Below are 14,573 nucleotides of genomic sequence, written 5' to 3'. Positions count from 1 at the left end.
TTCATGATTTCTTTCAACAGGGTAGTTTCATTCAGTTCCACTGGAAGCCAGTGGATCTGCTTTTCAAGAAAGCCCTGCATAATACAATGACAGTATAAAAACACACGTATAATAATACAACAATTAAACATTGTACGTACATGTAAAATATCAAATTAAACATATATCTTTTTAAAATCAGACTATTTGAATCATACAATATATATATATATATATATACTTAGATTTGGTCTATTCCTCCGTACAGTGCTCAATGCTTATGGGCAGAGCAAAATATATATTGGATAAGGCAGACTAATGGAGCATGGTTGCAACTCCGAGTTTCACGCCTTGCGAGCGATCATCAGGCAACTGATAGCATGATTACTCTACAATCTACAATACGTTCAAAATAAGGAATACAATACAATACAAAACAATAAGATTTACTCATGGGTGAAGGGGCTATTGTGATTGTTCAGGTACTGCGATGGAATTTTAAACATGGGAGGGGGTATCGCAAAATAGTCTCCACCAAGGTGCTAGTACATAAATATATATATATTTAATTAAGTATAGTCTCTTTTGAAGTTGCAGAGGTAGAATTTGTTTTCGTGGCGGCATTTGGAGATGAGTTCTGGTCTTTTGTTCAAGAGTGTCTGTTTCTCGGCGTTGATGATGGCAAGCTTCTCAGTTAGGCACAGGTTGCATTTCTTCGTTTCGCTGGAGTACGCCTGGGCCTTGCTGGAGATCGACCACTCGATGGTGAATGGGGTGCTTTGGTGTTTGAGTTGCCAGATGTGTTTAGAGAGTTCTGTGCTGTTTTTGTGCTTCTCATGTCGGAAGGACTGTAGATGGTTGCCGTACCTCAGCTTGAACGGGGGCTCGGTGAGTCCAATATATTGCTTAGGGCTTTCTGGGCCGGAGACTTTTGCACTGTAGATGATACTGCCGGCCTGGCAGTTTCCTTGTAGGGGGCACACATTCTTTTTCCGGCAATTGCAGGTTTTCGGCTTGGTGTGGTCGTCCGTGGATGAAACCTGCTTGTTGTGCGCCTTGATGATGCTGGCGACATTCGGCATGCAGCTGTAGCTGACTTTAAGCGTGTTCCTGTTGAATATCTTGTTGAATTTTGATTTCTTTGGGAAGTGCTTATCAACAAGCCTCAGGGACGATCTGCCGATGTTGGTTGCGACGTTTTTGCTGAATGGAGGGTTGAACCAGATGATGTTTCGTTTCCGGTTTTGCTTTCTCCTTGTCGGGCGCTCCTTCGTGTAGGTGAGGGTTTCAGCAAATTCACTGGCTTTTAGGGCATCGTTGTAGGCAGGGGAAGCTTCGTTGAAAGTCTCTTCATCGCATGAGATGTCTGCTATTCGGCGGCTTATTGATGCTGGGAGATTCTTGATGATGGATGGTGGGTGGTTGGATAGCTTGTGGATGTACATTGGGCAGTCATTCGGCTTCCTGTAAGGGTAGTACTTGCCATCACTCAGGTTGAAGGTGATGTCGAGGAAGTTGGTGATTTTTAGGTTGCAAACGATTGTGATGTTTAGGCCAAGTTTTTGGAATGTTCTCGTTATGCTTTTCCTAATTCGATCGGCTCTGCTTCCGGAGATGCTCTTGAAGACTGCTAGCCCATCGTCTCTGTAAAGCCCGATTCCATCTTTGCCATAGTCCTTCGATAGGATACTTAGGATGTATAAGCCGACCAACTCACATATCTCAGCTCCGTCAAAACTGCCCATAGTGACGTCGAAGAGGCCGTTGCTATCCTTCTTCCTCCATGGTTTGCCTTTGTCGAACAGCAGAGATTTCCTCGAGTGCATAATGACCTCGATATCTCGTCTAGTGACGTGTGTGTATTCCTTGGCAAAGTCCAATGATTTCTTTAGCAAGCTTTCCGATATGGACGAGTAGAAGTCAACTATGTCGAAGCTTATGAAGGTGTGCTTGTCCTTTTCTTTGATGCTTTTAAACCAGTCTACCACAGCCATTGAGCTCCTCCACTGGTTTACTCCTGTCGCTGATCTTACTGCGTTGTTAATCTTCTCTAGGGTGATTTTGCCTATAATGCCTGTTTCACTCTTAGCCGGGTTGATAAGTCGGCAGGGCAGGTTGTTCTCGAAGTTGTCCTTGTGGTCTTTTAATGTTATGAATGCTTGCTTCTTTGCCATAGTCTCCATTCGGTTGTCGATTTTGAGTTCTGACGCTATTGCTTGCGCCTCGGCGTTGATGTCATCAACGGTTGCCATGGTGGCGGTTCGGTAGCTCTTGGTGATGTTCTCCCGTAGTAGCTTGTCATGGAGAGCGCGGTCGACCTCGTAGAGGTTTCTTGTTTTGTCGGCGGGGATGAGCATCTTTTTCGAGCTCTTGATCTTTTGGATGTCTGCTTTCAACTTGGCTTGGAAGCTGTCCGGAGTTTTCCCGAATCGTATGTTTTCGATCAATTGTAGCATGTCGTCTTCGAACGGCTTCAGTTCTTCGATTTGTGGGGGGCATTTTCTGCTTTTGAATCCGTACTTCTCTTCATTCGGGACTTGTGTAGCGTTTTCCTCGCTATCGTCGTTGTTGTCATCTTTCGGTATCATGAAGAAGAGTAAATCTTATTGTTTTGTATTGTATTGTATTCCTTATTTTGAACGTATTGTAGATTGTAGAGTAATCATGCTATCAGTTGCCTGATGATCGCTCGCAAGGCGTGAAACTCGGAGTTGCAACCATGCTCCATTAGTCTGCCTTATCCAATATATATATATATATATATATATATTTTTTTTTTTTTTTTACAGATGTAGATTTATTCCTTGTCAAAGGACGAAACTACTGTAATAGGAGTTTGAACCCCGTACCTTGTAATCCATAGATTGCAATTATCCACTAGACCACACAATTTCTACATGTTGTTCTACTCCTCTTTAATATAAGTATAAAGATAATATTGAATGAAGTATATTGGTTAGATGTTAACATTTTTTAAATTTGTGTTGCTTACTTTTTTGTAGATCAACCAGACAATGGCGCCTATTGGCGTTCTTGGTATGAGGTGGATAACTTGGAAGAAATGACTGAAGAGCTATACACCCAGCTCTCACCTCTGTACAATAACCTACACGCATACGTACGTAGGAAGCTATACGAGGTCTATGGCGGAGACTACATTAACCTACGGGGACCCATTCCTGCTCATATCTTTGGTAAGTCTAGAATCAACATTAAAAACACATTAGATTTGTTCTTATAATCATATTATGAACACAAAAATAAAATTTACCTTATTCATTTTCTTTCGTGGAGGTAGGCGGCAAGATTTCCTACAAGCACAAATCTTGAGATGGGGTCGCTATAACACCACAACGCCATAACTTTGCTTAATGATCCAATCATAATTATAATAACATTTGTTTCGACCTATTAAAAATAGTACCAACGACCCCGATTGTAAAACTGATGCTTCTAACCCTGCCATTGATTTGACTGATATCATCTATAAAGGGTAAGTCTGGCCCATCCGCAAGTTGGATTGGATAAATAGAGGGGAAGGAAACAGTGAAAGTCTTATCAAAATCAGATGGAGAATAAGAAAGTAATGGAATGACAATTTGCGATTAGATGATTTCATCCCCTCACTTTTCTTTGTCAGTTCTGTACATACATTTGACAAAAGTATCCGCTTTTCTGCTCTAGGAATGTAAAACATAGCTAGAATCCTCATGGAATATGCGCCAAATTACCATTTCTATAATTTACTGCAATATAAAGGAAAAATATATATACAGGTGAATCCAAGAACAAATCAGAGGAAAAACTTGAAATTTCATTTTTTTTTTAACTATGGGAAAAAGTGCGGGATGACACCATTAACTTGCTAATTTGTATAAAGCCTATTTGATACAAATCATCGTTTCGTGAAACTATGTGAAAGCTTAACATTTCATAACTGTTTGTTTTATTTGTCTCTATTTATTAAATTCAACTTACAAAATGGGGCAGACTTGCCCTTTAAACATCCAACCAGTGTAGAGGTCACACAAGGCAGTATGGTCTAGAGAAATTGTATTGCAATTTGTTTTAATGTTCTGCTGCACTGGATGGATGAATGTACCGATACCCAGCGTGGATCCAGGACTCTTTGAAACGGGAAGGGGGAACAATTCCCAAAACGTTCTCACAAGTTTTACACACAAGTAAACAAAGCAAAAGTAAAAGAGGAAGAAGACTAAGAAAACAAAATACTGAAGGTATTCTATAGTTTTTTATATTTCCGGCGCTCTATAATCATTTAGCATCATACATATACAGGTAACATGTGGGCTCAGTCTTGGCTTCAGTTGCTAGATCTCTGCATACCCTACCCCAATAAACCCAGCGTGGATATCACTCCAGTCCTCATTGAAAAGGTAATATATCCTAGAGACGATGGGGTATGTCCCCCCCCCCCCCCACCTCTGGAAGGGCGAAGAAAGACACTAATGAAGATAAAGAGGGAAAAATAGAGAGAGAGAGAGAGAGAGAGAGAGAGAGAGGTAGAAAGAGAGATGGGTAGGGCAATATATTTATAAAGAAGATTTGTATGACCCCTACACATGTTCCTCTCACAAGATTGTCACAAGTTTGTTCTTATGATTTCTTCCTACAACCACAGCTTTGGTTATTTTTTTAATTATACAGCTTCATGTCTTGACAATTCTCAATGAAATTACGATGAAAGGCAGATTGAAGTAAAATTAATGGATACAGTGCTGCAACATAAGTTTGTGCATACGAATTGTGAATGCATCAATTTCCTGATCCCAATGTACTTTTCAAACAGTTTAATATGATCTTTGAATTTCCAATTTCATTATTCATTGTAGGAATTTACAAATTATTTTGATGATTGTTTTCATGTATTTTGAAATTCTAACAGGAATTGTAAGAACAAATCGAACATAAATTAACAGTCATGTACTCATGTAACATGAGAAAAGATAAGTTGCAAGGTCTTGAATTTATAAACTTATGATAACATAAGATAATATTCATATGCAATTTAAAAAAAAATAGGATCTAAGGTATTTGCTTTTTGTTTGATATTATGACCTCTTTAACAGGGTTACACTCCGCTGAGAATGTTTGAAGTATCGGATGAGTTTTTCACTTCACTCGGACTGATCGCCATGCCTGAAGAGTTCTGGAACGAGTCTATGCTCGAAAAACCCAATGATGGTCGTGAAGTCGTGTGCCATGCTTCAGCTTGGGACTTCTACAACCAAAAGGATTTCAGGTAACCCGATTCTCCAGTGGACAGAATGTTTCTCGATGAAAGAATGAAACTTCTCCAATTGTCCATGATTGGAACTCCATAACAATCAACTTTATGAAGCATTAAATGTGCATGTACATGTATAAGAAGGATACATTCCCCTCTCACTCGCTAAACGTTGTTTTCAGAATTAACATATATAACTACATTTAACTGTACAGATTACCAAACAGGTGTTTAGAATTTTTGATGGGTCAGTAGTCTGGACTATGTTAACATTGTAATATAATGTTGTCCTTGATTTATTCAGTTATAGTAAAAACAACACTTATATTCTTTTTATAAATGAATTTTAAGAGCCAAAGGAAAATGAAAAACATTTATACAGTTTATTGTGTATTGATTCTAGTGATTGATATTATATTCTAAAAATCATAGCATGAGATCAAATACATAGCAACTAACCTTTTAGATAAGCTAATTCATTTTTACTCCATTCTAATAATATCACACTCCAACCACACCATCCCGACACAACTATACCACCCCATCCCCTGGCGCCCCACCCACCCTACTCCTTACCCCCTCCTCCCCCTCTCCCAGAGTAAGCCAGTGTACGCAGGTGGTCATGGAGGACTTCATCGTCGTTCATCACGAGATGGGCCACGTACAATATTTCCTCCAGTTCAAGAACCAACCTCTCTTGTTGCGTAATGGCGCCAACCCCGGGTTTCACGAAGCCGTAGGGGATGTTATTGCTCTCTCCGTAACCACGCCTTCTCATCTCAAATCAATTGGTCTTCTGGAAGAGGCGGTAGATGATTTAGGTCGGTGATGTCTGGTGTTGCACCAAATGGTTGTCCGACTCTGTTTCATGTTATTTATTTGTTACAAGGTTGGAGTGACATGTTGCAAGATATGTCTTGACTTTATTATTTTTCTTGCGATTTGTTTGCATGATGGCATTTTTGTTTATACTTCAGAACTTTAAATTTCGAGTTTACGATATATGAATATATATATATATATATCCTTGTATCGATAGCACCTTTAGAATGCAATAATGGAAACAAACGCGTTGTGTCTTTGTTAACTGTTTTCGTGGTTGAGTGCTACTTAATTCCAAACCTTGCAATTCCTTTTATGTTTTTAAAATGTTTCCTGAATGGTGTCTTGCCTGTGTTTATCCGAGACTGCTTTGAGAGAAATAGTTGTTTTTATACGCTCAAGGGAAGGTTAGAATTGTGCTATTGCCCCGAGGCGTGCCGAGGCGTTACCATTATATACCTCACTTAACAAATCCAGCTATCTGATTGGTCGAAATTGCATTCATAAACTTTAACTATTCCTGTAAAATTCCTGGTAAAATTCCAAACCCATGTAATAGTTCAAAAAATAGTTCTAAAATCCCATTTACCATTGTTACCGGGAAAATAATTCCAAAAAATAGTTCTAAAATCCCAGTAACCATGGTTACCCATGTTAACAAATGGTTTGAGCGATCGCGGATACCGTACGTGTGCGAAGAATTGGTCGGCATTTTTAGTACGGCAATATATCTCGATTCAAACAAGGTAAAAATGGCTGTAGAAACTCTCCCAAGATTTCAACTTCTGGATGAGGATCAAATGCTAGACATGCTGACAGCAAGAACACCAAAAAGGGTACGTGAAATCTTCCATCATTTTTTTTCAGTAGGTCTAGATCTAGATTCTAGTACGCGACAACCAGATGCTGGTGATTGTAGTGATTTGTACGTCACACGGACAGATGCAGATCCTTCCCGTAGAGATTACACACATCGCTATGCATTTCCATTGGCCATTGCGCACTCGATCATGATAGATTGGTCGATGTTTTAATTACCAGAGATTCAAACTAATATTGCTCGTGATCCTGAAGGTGATACTCAATAAGTGAGGTGTCATATGAAAGCGCAGGTTTTTCTCCATATTCCCCACAGGGCCGGCCCACCCCTAAAATTGTAAAAAATATCTTGCTTAGACTAGAATCTAGATCTAGTCTACTCTCAAAGAAACACTCATAAAAAACAACCGTGCAGATAAACAAGAGAAAGGCCAAGGTGGTGTCATAATTTTTTCGGCATATAAAAGTATTAATGACTGCTTTAAGCAGTCATTAATACTATACTAATTCCTGGGCTTTCTGATAAATGATTTTCTTATTAATATCAGAAATTGAGAGTCAGTGGAAAATTTACTGATGTGTCAAGATGATCTTGACAAGATCATCCGTTGTATTTTAGTTGTATACTACCTGATGGTCATGGTAAATTTTGGCAAGAATTAAAGATAGTTATAATTACCATCCAATCATTATTGTAAATGGATGATTGAACCTATACATATTCTGATGAGGCTACCCTTGAAGAAAACAAAAATGATTCTATCATCTAAATTGTATGCTCTTTCAAATTTGACACTAAGTTTTTCATTATCTGACAAACAAATTATTTTGAGCAGCACCCTCTATACCCAATCTCAACTATCCCTTTAATCAGATTGACATGATTGTCTTTGATCACTATTCTTGTATTCTTTGTATTTGGTTTGCATAATTGCAAAACTGTATCAAATCCATACCATATTTTGTTGGTTCCGTATTTTAGTGTAGGTTGATATCCTCGATGTTTTATTGAACCCGTTTATCCACACCGTCCTGCCCCAAATTCCTCCTTTTCCCTCTCTCATTGCACACCGTCTCACCCCAAACCCAGAATCAAACAATGTACTGATATAACGATGGATGACTTCATAACCGTTCACCATGAGATGGGGCACGTCGAGTATTACCTACAATACAAAGACCAACCGGTTTCCTACCGTGATGGCGCCAATCCTGGATTTCACGAGGCAGTGGGCGATGTTCTCGCTCTTTCGGTCTCTACGCCGGCCCATCTCTATGAAATTGGTCTCCTGGATGACATTGACGATGATGACGGTATATTATTCTGTCTGAATCGTCATGTATTCACCTCATCTTCAGCCTCCCTTTCAGCTGTAAACGTGATAAACTGTATTGCCAATTCAGCTGTTCAATCTAAAAAGATATAACGTTTAGATGAATGTAGTTTGCAATTCAAGTGGCGTAAACAAAATGGTGATGAGGATAACGAAAGCGTCTTACCTGAACATGTTGATAGTTCACTTATATTGAGTTTCCCAGAAAAAAGAAATGATAACAGGTGCATTATAAATATTGTACAGCTATCGTTTAATTGTTTTCGAAACGATTAACCAACGATAAAAATGAAAATAAAAGCGAGCAAAATGAGGTAAAAAAAAGTTTATCCCGTTTACGTTTCTCATGGTCATAAAATTCATCTCACAAAATCTGCGAAAATTGCAAAACCCTCTCCTCCCAAAACAAAAAATATTGCTGTAATATATCACAAACTCATCCCTCTGCCTTACATCATACCCTAACAGCGGGTGAGGTCATGATAAAATGATTGAAAACTCGCGACTTCATATTCCTTAGAATAAAGCAATGTACCGACAAAACAATGGACGACTTTATCACAATTCACCATGAGATGGGGCACATCCAGTATTACCTGCAGTACAAGGATCAACCTGTGAAATACAGACGAGGTGCCAACCCTGGATTTCACGAGGCCGTGGGCGATGTTCTCGCTCTTTCGGTCTCTACGCCGGCCCATCTATATGCTGTTGGTCTCTTAGATGAAGTTGATGACGATGAGGGTATATTTAAAAGATTCTGCAGTCATTTCCAATCCACTCTTCACTCGACATCCAATTTTACTTGACATCCAATTTTACTCGACATCCTATTTTACTCGACACCCAATTTTGCTCGACATCCTATTTTACTCGACATCCTATTTTACTCGACATCCTATTTTACTCGACATCCAATATTCAATCGACTGTTACATGATTAGCTGTCTTTCATGATTTAAAGAAAATTAAATTACTTTATCCTCCGCCGAGTAAAATATTAGCATCAGACTTCCTCAGCGACAGGAGCAAGCAATTGATATATAAGATTACCAAGCCCATTTTGAAACAAAGACAATAAAGAATGAACAATCAAACACTAAGAGATCTCTCGTGTAATCTTGAAGGACATATTTCTCTCTCCAATTGACATTCATACAGCACATTTCTATTTTTTTTTAAAAAGAATCGACGATCGATAGTCACATGATGTTATCTAATTGTCATTTAAAATTAAACGACTATTTCAAAAAAAGTATGCTAATTTAAATGAATATTTGAAAGACAGCTTATCATCAGTGTGAATAAATTATCATCCTCTGTAACTTCTTCATGCACAAAGCGTATCACCGCCCGAAGCTCTGCAACCTAATCCAAACATTAACCTCATCATTCAAACACCGCAAACACTTTCACCCTTTCAACAATTATACGATTGAGAGGACATGAAAATGGATAAAAACTCCCATTTGGATTTCTTTAGAATAAAGCAATGTACTGATATCACAATGGACGATTTTATCACGATTCATCACGAGATGGGACACATCGAGTACGATCTTCAGTATAAGGACCAACCCGTAGCTTACAGAGGTGGTGCAAACCCTGGATTTCACGAGGCCGTGGGCGATGTCCTCGCCCTTTCGGTCTCTACGCCGGCCCATCTATACGATGTCGGTCTCCTGGATGAAGTTGTGGATGATGACGGTATAGTGACATTATATCTCGCGTTCTGCATTCAATTCATGTCCAAAATTATGTTAATTGAAATATGATAAGCTGTCTACCGATTTTGACGAATTATAAAGTACCCTTTTAGTTTCTAATTTTCTAGAGGGAGATGTACGGCAATTAAGCATACCTTACGTATACATATAGAATAAAAATATGCCTCCTTGTTTAATAACATGTAGTTAAAAAAAACACATTTAGGATCTACCTCTATGTAGGGCTATAGGTTTCTCTCATAATGACGAAATAACGTGATAAAAAAAGTGATAAAGATGAAATAGATAAAGACAGCTTATCATACCTCAGTTACTGATGGTCATCATTTACTAACATGCATGACTAACCTAGCGCAAAGCGTAAAGCTACTTACAAACTACTTACAACTCTGCAACCTACCCCAAGACCAAGCTTGATTAATCCCCCATGTGTTTTTTGATGTTTTGTTTGTATGTTGTTATTTTGGTTGCAATAAAACAAGAAAAAGGAAAAAATAGCTTAATTAACTCCTCACCAACTAACACTCCTAACCTTTGCAACCAGGAGCGGACTTGGTTTTTGATTGCGGAATTTTGGAGCGACCGGCCCACGCAAAGTAAAGATATTGATCAACCAGCCCTCATACCACAAATGGACCTGTCAAGGCAAGCAAAACCCTATTGCCAGTCCGCCCCTGTCTGCAACAAACCCTCTCCATGATCGTGAAGAACTTGCAATTTAAAGTAAAACGCGATTGGTTTTTCATAGAATCAAGCAATGTACAGATATCACTCAGACCGACTTCATCACAATCCACCATGAGATGGGGCACGTCGAGTATTATATGCAGTACAAAGACCTCCCAGTGCCATACAGACGAGGTGCCAACCCTGGATTTCACGAGGCCGTTGGCGACGTTCTCTCTCTTTCGGTCTCGACACCGAAGCATCTTCACTCCATCGGTCTTTTGAATGAAGTTTCGAACGACGAGGGTATAGCCGTATATTTCTATTTCCCCCTCTCCTAATCTGAAACTTTAATAGGACCAAAGTGATATTTGGATAAGTTGACATGTATTTTTGTTAAGGCCATGCTAACAATCTCGACCTGCAGTACTCCCAATTTGTCAAAAAAAGGTGAAGGTCCCATTGGCTGAAATATGAAATCAGTATAGCTAAAATAAAATTCGTCTGCAAGCCCTATAGGATTGTTTTTGCCGACTCGCAAAGCGATTCAACCTGTTGCTCTTGTAAAAAAAAAAAAATACAATATATTAAGTGCGTTCTTGCGCGCTTCATATTACCCTGTTCAAACTATTCGTCTGACATCCAGTTCATTTCCACCGTATTCATTGGGAGTCTAGTCAATTACATTATCCAATCATGACAAGATAGAGCCATTGGGTTTTTCAAAAAACTGTGCCGTTATAAAAGGCCTGTCAATTACGCCATTGTCAGCTTACAACGAAAGTACCTTCTTATTCCCATTTCCTGATTCTGTTCCTTTTCTTTTTGGTGTGTTCTTCTTCAATATTAGTATTTTCCACTTTGAAAAAATGAACTACATTTTTTCCTTCCCCATTAGTAAACGTCTTGTAAACATTGATATAGCAGTCATGTGAATCTATGTTGTATACTCATCCAACCAACATGTTTCACCTGTGCCTTTGTGTTCATATTATACAAGTTTTCAGTACTGTCTATATTTGTGAAAGATATATGTGTACCATTAAGCGATTGCGTTATGTCAATTGAATAATAGGATTATCGATACATTTGAAACAAGGAAAGATGATTTTAATCGTAGTTAGATTGTCCGACTCGATAGGCCTACACATTTCATTCAGACATTATCATTGGCAACTGCTCCCTCCCCCCCCCCCCCCTAAAAAAAGGGAGGAGTCTCGATCCTCATGGCATATAATGGACATTTCACTTATACTTTGAAAATGTTTTGAAACAATGTTATTCATTAGACCATAACGATTTGTATGCATAGAATAGCTCTTATATGCTACTTTCTTTTTCTTAAAAGAAATACCATTACAATGTTATGTTTCTATTCTGTAAAAGTAGTATTTCATAATACGAAGTTCCGATTCTGAACATAATGAATACTTATTACTGACAAATTGTCCCTTTTTAATATCTAAACATTTAAGTATTTGTAATGACCTTTCATTTCATTTTTTTATCTAACATCATGCTCACCAACTAAAGAGGCTGATCTGAACTTCCTGATGAGCATGGCGTTGGACAAGATTTCCTTCCTGCCATTCGGTTACCTGATGGATCAGTATAGATGGCGAATCTTTGATGGGACGACCCCAGAATCCAAGTATACTGAAGACTGGTGGAAACTTAGGTAAGAGTATATGTAGCATTGGTTGAAGTATTTGTATTATTATTATTATTAGAAGTTGTAGTAGTAGTAGTAGTAGTAGTAGTAGTAGTGGCAGTAGTTGAAGTAGTAGTAGTAGTGGCGGTAGTTGTAAAAATAGTATAAGTAGTTGTAGTAGTAGTAGTAGTAGTAGTAGTAGTAGTAGTAATATTTGTTGTTGTTGGTGTTGTTGTTGTCGTTGTTGTCGCCGCCGCTGCTGCTACTGTTGTTGTTGTAGAAGAAGAAGAAATAGAAGAAGAAGAAGAAGAAGAAGAAGAAGAAGAAATAAAAGAAGAAGAAGAAGAAATAGAAGAAGATGAAGAAGAAGAAGAAGAAGAAGAAATAGAAGAAGAAGAAGATGAAGAAGAAGAAGAAGAAGAAGAAGAAGAAATAGAAGAAGAAGAAGAAGGAGAAGAAGAAGTAGAAGAAGAAGGAGAAGGAGAAGAAGAAGAAGAAGAAGAAGAATAGAAGAAGAAGAAGAAGAAGAAGAAGAAGTAGTAGAACTAGAAGAAGAAGATGATGGTGAAAAAGAAGAAGAACCAATATTATTGCATTGACTGATAATTAAAGTGACAATCGTGGAAATAAAAGAAACGGCGATTTTTATCTTAGGAATACGGATACAATACTTTAGAGGTAGTAGTTTCAGATGCAGCTACTGTATTATTGTGTTCTCCAACAGACTGCAGTACCAGGGTATCATCCCACCTGTTACTCGCACAGAAGAAGATTTTGACCCTGCAGCCAAGTTCCACATCCCGGCCGATGTGCCTTACATCAGGTAAGCCTGAACTCATGGAGGTGCCGTGGTCTAGTGGATACGTCACTAGACTATGAAGTACATGGCACGGTGTTCAAATCCCTTGAGCGGCACTGATGTATTTTAACAAGACGGATCGTATAGAGTTGCAACCATATCTACTCCACCCTCCCCGTCCTAACCTCCTCCACAGAATATATTTGGGGTCCCGGCTTTACCAGGAGGCACATTATTGCTCAGTGGTTGTATTAGTGTCCATACAGGGTCCGAACCCAAGTCGGCAGCCCGGTTTCTCCAGCACTTTACAACGATAAAAATGTGTATTTTCCAGACTACATCCTTGAAACACAATCTTGACAGACTCTGGGTGCAGACGTTTGCATTCAACTCACAGGAATTGTATTAGATGAAATGGGATATTTCGATGTGAAGCTTACCAGTAAAAAGTCATCTGCTCTTCTGGTGAAAAGATGCGTTGAAGAAATATTCCAACCGTGCTTTCTTTCCAATGTACTTTTATTAACAGTCTTTAGACACAAGATATTTGACTGTGTACACTGTTGCTCATAACGTTGGAATATTTTTTTTTTACCCCAATTTATGGAATTATTTTTACAATGATTTATTCCTAATAGATCTAGATAATATAGTATACATCCTCAGATTTTATTGAATGATAATTGGCCAGTGTTTGTTTTGCGTGACTGCTAAAGTATGTGTATATGCTTATCAACTAATCATAAATGACAGAAATATGGATGAATGCCCCACAAAAGGGCACTAATATAGCACATCGACACGGTTTTGATCCTGGGGCCTCAAAGTTACGAGGCCATTGCTTTGCCACTGAACCATGACTGTACGCAGCGGGGGGCTAGGGTAGGGGGCAGTTCCTACAAATAATAAAAGAAAAGGAAAATGCAATAAATTTTCAATAATTCATTGCACTTTACCCCGGTCCCCAACATAAACAAATCCTCTGTACGGCCATGCATTTTGGCTCAAGGCATGGGCACACAGAAGATTTTTGTATGTTGGGGACTTGACGATTGAGTAGGATAGTTTTAATTCTTTATGATTTGTTCCATTCTCTGCAGGTATTTCATCAGTTTTGTCATACAGTTCCAGTTCCACGATGCTTTATGTAAAGCTGCAGGACAAACGGGTCCTCTTCATAAGTGTGATATCTACCGATCAACCGAAGCTGGAACCCTACTGTCGTAAGTGCAATCCAGGGACCCGTTTCACAAAACCCTATTTTTCAATGACAAATGACAAAAATCAGTGACACATCTGCTGTTAACCAAGATTTCAGTAGCTTATAACAAAAACTGTCATTTGACACTGATGACAATTAGTGTTGTGAAATAGGGCCCAGATTTCGGTCATCTCAACCCTTCATGTTCATGTATCTCCTCTGATCTTCACCCGCCGTGGTAACCAAAAGATATGGTGAATCGAGAGGCTTTTGAGAGTCTGTAAGACAATGATTTTGTATAGGAAATTGTTTTGTTTATAATGACAG

At 38.7% G+C, this 14,573-nt stretch overlaps 1 protein-coding gene across 1 annotated transcript in view; it reads left to right on the top strand.

Annotated features, from left to right (window-relative positions):
* Nucleotides 1-14,573, top strand: part of LOC100889485 (angiotensin-converting enzyme) — a 36,274-nt gene that overhangs the window by 20,099 nt on the left and 1,602 nt on the right. Inside the window, exons 5-11 of the mRNA XM_003724564.3 lie at nt 2,982-3,173; nt 4,279-4,376; nt 5,070-5,242; nt 10,678-10,901; nt 12,129-12,273; nt 12,971-13,069; nt 14,146-14,268. Coding sequence (XP_003724612.2) covers nt 2,982-3,173; nt 4,279-4,376; nt 5,070-5,242; nt 10,678-10,901; nt 12,129-12,273; nt 12,971-13,069; nt 14,146-14,268 — 1,054 coding nt within the window. The remainder of the gene's footprint in view (nt 1-2,981; nt 3,174-4,278; nt 4,377-5,069; nt 5,243-10,677; nt 10,902-12,128; nt 12,274-12,970; nt 13,070-14,145; nt 14,269-14,573) is intronic.

This window comes from Strongylocentrotus purpuratus, unplaced genomic scaffold (assembly GCF_000002235.5).
Source record: "Strongylocentrotus purpuratus isolate Spur 01 unplaced genomic scaffold, Spur_5.0 spur5_scaffold_6, whole genome shotgun sequence".
NCBI classification, from domain to species: Eukaryota; Metazoa; Echinodermata; class Echinoidea; order Camarodonta; family Strongylocentrotidae; genus Strongylocentrotus; species Strongylocentrotus purpuratus.
Note: the sequence above shows the minus strand (reverse complement) of the source record. Positions and strands in the feature narration are given on the sequence as shown.